Genomic DNA, 8,679 nt, shown 5'->3' with positions numbered 1-8,679 from the left:
ATCGCCCCTCCAATTACTCAGAATCAAACCAACCATTAGTGTTGGTGTCTCAGCCATTAGTAAGTGGGCTGTTTTGATATCAGTTAGGTAAAGCTGGATGGATTCTGAGTTTACCACGAATAGTCGACTGAAACATCAAATACCAAAAACAAAACTGACTTAAATTATGTTATTAGCACTAGTCAGAAAAAACTCTTATCATTGGCAATTAATGTTGGCAGGGAACCCTTTAACAATATAATTAGAGATTGTTTTGTTTGTTTGACAAACAAAACAATCGTCTGACCTTCAAAAAGTGTGAACACACGACATGCAAATTAATTAGGAAATAGAGTAACTCAACATATGATCAACAAATACTAATTCCTCAATAACATAATATAAAACCTACAATGTCTTGGGCGTAATTCATTATTATCTACATTCGGAGAATTTGTCCAGATCATATCTCTCACAGCATGAGTTCCAAACAGCTGCTCCCTCCCATACCCCAGTTTGGTGAGAGTCTACTGATTATTTGCCCATCCTGCATTTGGAGGAAACCCCCCTACACTCTGGTTTTGTTGCACCCCTCCAGGGTAGTTGTTTTGAGGCATACCACCAATGGGAGGTGGAGGAGGGGCTCTGCCTGTATTTGGAGGAGGATAACCACCAGCTGTGTTGTTCGGAGCATATCCACCTGTATTTGGATGGGCGTATCCCCCCTGGTTGTTAGGAGGGGCATATCCACCCTGGTTGGTAGGAGGGGCATATCCACCCTGGTTGGTAGGAGGGGCAAACCCACCCTGGTTGGGTGGAGGGGCATACCCACCCTGGTTGGGTGGAGGGGCATACCCACCCTGGTTGGGCGGAGGGGCATACCCACCCTGGTTGGGTGGAGGGGCATACCCACCCTGGTTGGGTGGAGGGGCAGGAGTATATCCTCCAGCATTGTTAGGAGGGTACCCACCTGCATTGTTTGGAGGTGGACCAGGAATATTAGGGCCAGCATTCGGCATTGGAGGACTAGTCTGCATATCTCTGTTCACCACATTTTCCCTTCTCCTCTCAAAGTTTCTTGACCTGTCAGCATTACGAGGCCTGTCGTTGCGCCTGTTCCTTTCATTTGCACGAGCATTGTTCCTAACCCACTCTTCATGATACTTGGGATCATAAGGAACTGCTTGCCCATTTATAAAGGGCTCACCTGGTGAGAAGGAAACACAAAAACTTCAACAAGCATCAAAATGTTATCAATAGCTAATTGTTGAAAAAAGTGAAACACCAAAAATCCTCTATGTAAAATGGCGGATAGTGTTGCTGCCAAATAGCAGAAGCCACATATAGGTTGAAATAAGTAAATTATAAATAAAAAAAGGTATGTTTCATACAAATAAAAAAGGGAATGGAACCATAGCATAGCTTATATATTCATTATATTGAAAGGTACACATATTAAAGTGAATATATGAGTAATACTCACTAACTCTTCAGACCATTTTGACACTCATGCAAAATCTTCAGTTTCATTATTCCTAAAATTCTTTGTTTTCTGCTATTGTTGCTATTTCTGCTAGCAGCAATTGGCATAGGGCCGCTATTGTCATAATAGTGAAACTAGGATAACGTCGTGATTTTCATGGCAGATTCATCAAAATCAGATATGCTAAAGCACTATAGTGCCTTTATCATCGCTATTTTGACAACACAACATCAAATTATGGCCCTTCTACATCAAGAAATATGATATGCTAGGGAAAGGCTTTACATTATGCTTATTGTACCACCTAATACTGCTATAACTCGTATAACAGCTCAAGTTAATCACAATAAAAATAAATATCTTGATAAGCCAACCAAAGGTTAATAACAAATGACATTTGGTAAAATGATTAATCTCTCGTGAGTTGTGAGATTCAACCCTTAATCTGCCACAAAGATTACAAAATACCCATGGACCCCCCTCTATATAAGCAACAAATAATTTCCAAGGAAGACATGTCAAAATGTTCTTTAATAGATAAATATAGGTTGAACACTATGCTCAACTCTGATTCATAAAAATAATTGAGTCAACACTTGACTTAATTATCCTATCTTATCAGGTGATGCTTCTACATTGCCAATAGCAAAATCTTAAATATCTACATAGCCTTTTTTAATGGAATATTATATCTTTCTAATTCTATTATACTTCATCACAGGAGACAATCATGTTATTCCCTATACATACACAAACGCACCGATGAAGACCTTCATACCCATAACACAGAATGAATATCATTAGAAGCCACATGACAGAACAAAAGAATTTACCTCCATAATCTTTCTCCTTAACATTCAAATATGAATCAGGAAGAACCCAACGAACCTTGGGCAGTTCTGCAATTTAAAAATAAAAAAATGTAATACCTGAATATTCTAAAATACATACAGAAGTGAAGAAATATATTAATGAAATCATGCATACCTTTAAGTTTGTAGGAAAGCTCTTCAGACACAAGAGCCCCAAATGCAAAGTAATGTCTAGTTGAAACAGAATATATCTTCATCCTCGCTTCTTCCTCACTGTAAAAATAAACCCCTCACTAAATGATAAAACCAAAACACGATCTTACATTCACAAACATCCTTCAGAATCACAATTCTCAATATATAACTATCCTTTATAATTTTTCTAAACAACAAAACAAAAGTTATTAAAGATATTAGGTTTAAATATACATTATCTACATTTGGTGCTTGATATTTTGTTAAGTCCTTGCAAATAGACATTTTTTGCCGACTAAAATCAAATATTTTACCTATTACAGGAACCAATTCAAATATAAAATGTCAAGGATTAAAAGCAAAAGGTGAATATTTTCAGCCACTAAAAACGAACAAATAATTTTACAAATAATTAATTACGAAATAATATATAAAACTGAATGAAGATTGAGATTAATTACTGTGATAATTACCTTCCAACAACTTCAGCCAGTGTTTTGATATAACCATCGATGATTTCATCTCTTGTGGGGTCACCTTCAGGCTTCTCCATAACAACAAGCCAGTGTTCAAAATCGCAGCCATCGAGCAAGATAGTTTCCTTAGGGGGACGGTTAGACCAGTTGGGGTTGGGGTCGTTGAGTGAGGAGGTGGTGGCGCGTGTGGAGAGAGAGCGGAAGGAGTTAGGGAGGAGAAGAACGCTGCGAGAGTTGAAGGCAGCAGAGGAAAGAGGACGGAGACGACGGAGGAAAGAGATAGCGGAGGAAGAGGGAAGGGTGGCGGTGGTGAGAGAGCGTGAGAAGTAGGAAGTTAGGGTTAGGGTTTTGGGAAAGACCCGAGAGAAGATCTGGGTCGCCATCGTAGTGAAGAAAATGAGAGATTAGAAATGAAGGTAGGGTTTAGGGTTTTCAGTTTGGTTATAAAGGTGAGGCTTCTAGAATTTACACAACAAAATGTAAAATATCTATTCCAGGTTTTCCTCTAAAATTAAAATACAAATTCGTTTTTATGTTTTGACCGGTTCCTAGTGTTTTTTTAACGAGTTTAACAGCAAAACTCAAACGCACAATCCTTAATATTTTTGTTAATTAATATATTTATTAAAAAATTATTAATTAATAAATATATTAATTTATATTTGGATTAATTATATTTATACCAACTTTTTTATTTAATATGGATATATACATACAAAATAAATAAATTTTATGTTGAGTTTAATAAAAATTAAGTATGAGATAATAGATAGTTATTTTTAAAAAGTAGTTCTTAAATAAATATATATCTAAAGGATAAATTTTTGTTGGTCATTAGACTCTTAATTTTGTTACACAATAGTGTAAAAAAAATTTACATTTTTAATCAAATACAATTATTAAATCATTAAAAATATTAATATTTGAATTAGATATATCATAAATATTTGTTACATAATTAATTATAATATTTAGATAGTGCAAAATTTTGTAATGGTATGAAAATTAAACTTGCCCATGCATAGGGATGAAAAAAAAAAATTACATATATATATATATTCATCTTCATTCATTAAGTCATACACATATCCTCTATTAAGTCTATTAGTCTGAACTATTTTCACATCTCTATCTATGGTTTTTGAAACTTTTAAAATGTTTTCGTAGTATATTATAATCTATGGTCGACAACAAATCATTTCACTTCACATATGACACAATAGTGTCAAATTTCGTATTACGATACTTTTGAAATTTCCAGCTATACATCTATGTTATAAAATATATTGTTGAATTAAAAACTACTATCACATATATTATATTTAAAATTATTTGATATTTTAATAGAATATGTCAAAATTAACTCATTTGATAAAAATTTATAATATATTAATTTTAAAGTATATCAATAATATAATAAATAAATTTATATTAAAATAAAGTTTATTAAATATGATTTATATAATAATAACTTTCAATCGAACAATAAGTTTTTGTAATATAAATATGCAATAAAAAAATATTTTACAATATCAAAAAATCTTTATTTTTTATATATATATATATATATATATATATATATATATATATATATATATAAAATATTATTTATTATGATAAAATAATATAAAAAAATATTTATGTTTTTTAATAAGATAGGACTTATCTAAGTGGTAAATGAGTCATGTAGTGTAAATAAGTTGTCAACATAGTTTGAGCAAGTTATCAAGAGTTCAGTGCATACATAAAAGAATTTACTTCAATATACAAAAAAATCATTTTGTGCGTTTTCTAAAGAAGATTAGTCACAATTAAAATAATTGTTTCCTTGAGAATATTTCATCAATAGTTTTATCCTCCTTCATTTCAAATAGTTCAAAATCTCTTACTCCCATGTCTATTCTTGTTTCTTTTACATGGTTTGATCCTTCATGATGGATCCTTAGAGTATCCCAGAGCTCCTTAGCGTTTTTGCACTCTTCAACTCTATCATATTCTTCCCTGCTCAAAGCACAAGTTAGAAATAAATGAGCTTTAGAGTTTAGGAGTACCTTTGTATTTTCATCTGCCGTCCATTGTGCTTGAGGTTTCTCATTGGAGGTTGCTTCTGTGTTGTTGGTTCTGATGACGTGATCTCAATTTTCCACCACAGACCACATGTTGTTATCTTGTGATATAAGAAATAGCCTCATCTTACCTTTCTAGTGGTAGTAATTTGTACCATCAAAGTAGGGAGGTCGGCTGGATGATCCTCCTTCGGGAATATACTTAGCTTTTGACATTTTTCTTTTTGGATCTTTTTCTCTTACACTATTAGGTGTATTTTTTAGAGAACCTTGCTCTGATGCCAATTGATGTAGCTAAATATCACTAGAAGGAGGGGTTGAAAAGAGATTTTGCTGTTTAAAAATAATTTTCAAGAGATTTTAAAACTATCCTCTCGCTGAGGATGGTAAGTCCGATGATGGATTTTTTCAACCCTTTAGTTTTAACTTGAGTGAAATAGTAAGAGAAGAATGTGAGAGAGACACACACAATTTTATACTGGTTCACCCAAAGATGGCTACGTCCAGTTCTCACACCCTTGTGAGATTTCACTAACGTTCAAACCGATCAACCTCACGCTGAGGATGATTACAAACTGTGTATTCTTTAGCTTCACCAAACTTACAATCAATATTCAAATATTTCCAAGTGTAACTCACAAGGAAATTACAAAGTTGTATGAGAGTGATTGATACTTAATACTTTCTCAAAGGATTTACAAAGATATAGTGTAGGATCAAAGAAAGTATGGAGTGAGGATGGGTATTGCTCTTGATAGCTTTAAGATGTTTGATTTTTTTGTGCAATTGTGTTGTGTGTTTTATGATGAAGAGCTTGCTGCATTTTATAGAGGTCCAAGCTCTTTGATGACCGTTGGAATTCATTACAAAAGATCCAAGGTTTTTCATCATAATTACAGAACTGCCATTCAGCTTGTTCTTGGACTGGCAGAGGCCATCCTCGCGCATGCAGATCAGCTTCCTTGAAACTTGATCTTGAGATGTCCTTGTCTATTCTCTTTTATCATAAGTGCAAAGCTGTTTCTTTGACCATGTGAGCTGCAACCTTTTCGAAAACTTTAAGGACTAGGTTGATTTCAGCCTTTGAGGTGATGTTGACAAGAGAGAGAGAAAGCCACCCTATTACATAGGTATGCCATCCTCTAGTCTGAGGATCAAATCTGACAGCAAAATGTGATTGTCTATTTTTGGCTTGTTTCTTGTTGTCTTTCTTTAACTTGACTTCTTTATGTATTCATTCGTGTAAACACAATAAATGGTATGATTTTAGTCTTTGCACATGCTTGATGAGTTGCTTTCAACTTTGCTGAACCATCCTCAGCCTAGTCTGCCATCCTCTGGATTCTAGATCTAGCTATATTCATCCTTTTTCTTTGACCTTCTGACTTTTGATTTCAAATACTTTATTTATTCATTGTTTGACATTTTTGTGCATTTCTTTAATGAATAAAGGCATTTGTTCTGGTGAGGGCACAAATTGTGCAGATCTGAAGATTTTTCAATTCGCATGCCATCCTCACGGTTTTCCATCTTCAGCAATTTCCATCCTCACGGTTTTCAATTGCAGCAATTTCCATCCTCAACATTTTCCATCCTCAGATTTGAATCATATTTTCCTTCTTTTTTGCCTTAATGATCAATAACCTATTTTCTTATATGAATACACTCAAGAACACATGTTAGTCATTAACCACAATCATAATCTCTTACGTAATTTTGTTATCATTAAAATCATTTGAGAGATTCTGTCTCAACAATCTCCCCCTTTTTGATGATGACAAAATTCTTTAGATTATGATTTTAAGTAAGACAAAGATAAAATATGTATGCTCCCTCTCAATCATATGTGTAATAATTTTTAAAACTAAAAATCATTACTCCCCCTAAATGTATGCCAAAGTGTTGAGATAACATGATTTTAACCATACATAAAACATCATGATAATAAGATAATGATTTAAAGATTTGTTCAACACAGCATAAACATGGGTTCATAGGCAACACAACAATTCAACTTAACAAGCATAAGCAACACAATAATTCAAACAATTTAACAGCACAAAACAACTGGATAATTGAAAAGCATAATCATTCTCCCCCTGAATTTGGCAGCAGCAAAAAGAAATAACCACATGTTTAATCAATAAGGAAGGCTCGTCTGATGAGGATGAGGGCGATGGAACAACAGAGGAAGGTTGGGCTGGTAGCTTAGGAGGATGATCTTCAGGAGCAATAGTGGGAGCCAAGTGTTTGGTAACCCATTCAAGAATGAGACCAAACTGAACCAAGGAGTTCTGAAAATGAGTGAAGCTGTGAAGGATTTTCTTCTGATCCTTTCTAATTAATTTGAGCAGTTTCATTTGCTTTTGTTCCTTGCTGTCCTCAGTCCTTGTGCTAGGAACCGAGTCCTTAGGCTGATTATTTACACTGGAACTCTTATGCTGAGAGCTCCCAACCTTGTCCTTTGAATGGTTATGAGTCGTGGCAGTAAAAAAGGAGTCAAGGGAACTGAACACACCTGTGACCTCAGGGAGAGGTTGGGCAGGTTTTTCAAAGTTTGCAGCAGTAGGAATTTGTTGCGAAAAATCTGGTGGTGGGAGCACATTTTCATCCACTGGAACAATTGGAAGAGAAGCCATAGGCACATCCGTAAGAGAGGGAGGATAAGATAAATTGAGATCAAAGTATAACTCTTCACCATCTTCCATATTTTGAAGAGGAGTTGATGTGAAGGTATCCTCATGGATAGGATCGGCATCAGGAGAGTTACGTAGTGGAGAGGTGGGTTCTGGAATAAGTGGTGATGGTGTATCCTCAGGTGGAGGTTGAGTGGTTTCAGCTTCAGATTTTTGAGAAAGAGGGGAAGAAGGACGAACTTTCCGTTTCTTGGAGGCAGGACGGTCATCATTTTGAATCTTCATCTGTTTAATATTCTTCATAGAAAAGGTGTTGTTGAAGTGGATGGAGTGTTCATCCTCAAGTGGGATTTTGAAAAATTTGAAGATTTTTGTCAAAATCATCCCATAGGGAGCAAATCGTCCCATCACAACAGCATTCAACATGAAGGTAAAAATAACATGACCCAAATGAAGAGGAGTACCAGTTATCAAGTGATGAATAATCATGAGGTCAAGCTCCGTGACCTTCTCAAAAATGTCGGTTCGGGGCGTGATGGAGTGAACACATATATTGTGAAGGATACGACACAAGGGGACGAGGTTGGAGGCTACCAACGGTTTTGGAGGTTTGATGAGTGTGCTTTGGAGCACAGAGGTCCTAGTGATGACACATTGTGAATACCATGTCTTAGATAAGTAGTAGGCTCCTTCATCACGTATATCAAGGATTTGACATAGTGTGGTGGAATTAATTTCCATATGAACCCCTTTTAGCACCATATTGAAATTAGTGGTGCCTTTTGAACCTTTTGAAGCAGCGTAGAAAGCTCTTACTAGGCGAGGGTACTGAGGTTCATTGACTTTGAAAAAGAGGTCCATCCGAGTTGGTCAAATATTTCTTCAACATTGAACCCTCCTTGTTTGATATCAGCAAGGTCAATGATTTTACCATTGACCACAGACTTGTTTTGCCATTTTGAGATGTAGATAGTCTCTAATTCGGCCGAATCAAACAGTGAAGTGATTTCAGAATTTTTTGTGGATGAGGAT

At 35.2% G+C, this 8,679-nt stretch overlaps 1 protein-coding gene across 1 annotated transcript; it reads right to left on the bottom strand.

Moving 5' to 3' along the window:
* Nucleotides 1-346: 346 nt before the first annotated feature.
* On the bottom strand, nt 347-3,417 carry LOC101502805 (multiple organellar RNA editing factor 8, chloroplastic/mitochondrial). Its single transcript, XM_004488990.3, has 4 exons — nt 2,943-3,417; nt 2,450-2,547; nt 2,296-2,361; nt 347-1,186 (listed from the first exon to the last, which is right to left on the bottom strand). Exons 1-4 carry the CDS (start codon nt 3,326-3,328, stop codon nt 507-509), a joined length of 1,230 nt encoding a protein of 409 aa, XP_004489047.1. The 5' UTR covers nt 3,329-3,417; the 3' UTR covers nt 347-506.
* Between the last annotated feature and the right edge of the window lie 5,262 nt (nt 3,418-8,679).

This window comes from Cicer arietinum, chromosome 1 (assembly GCF_000331145.2).
Source record: "Cicer arietinum cultivar CDC Frontier isolate Library 1 chromosome 1, Cicar.CDCFrontier_v2.0, whole genome shotgun sequence".
In the NCBI taxonomy this organism is placed as follows: domain Eukaryota; kingdom Viridiplantae; phylum Streptophyta; class Magnoliopsida; order Fabales; family Fabaceae; genus Cicer; species Cicer arietinum.
The sequence above is the reverse complement of the archived record's forward strand: the minus strand, read 5'-3'. Positions and strand labels throughout refer to the sequence as shown.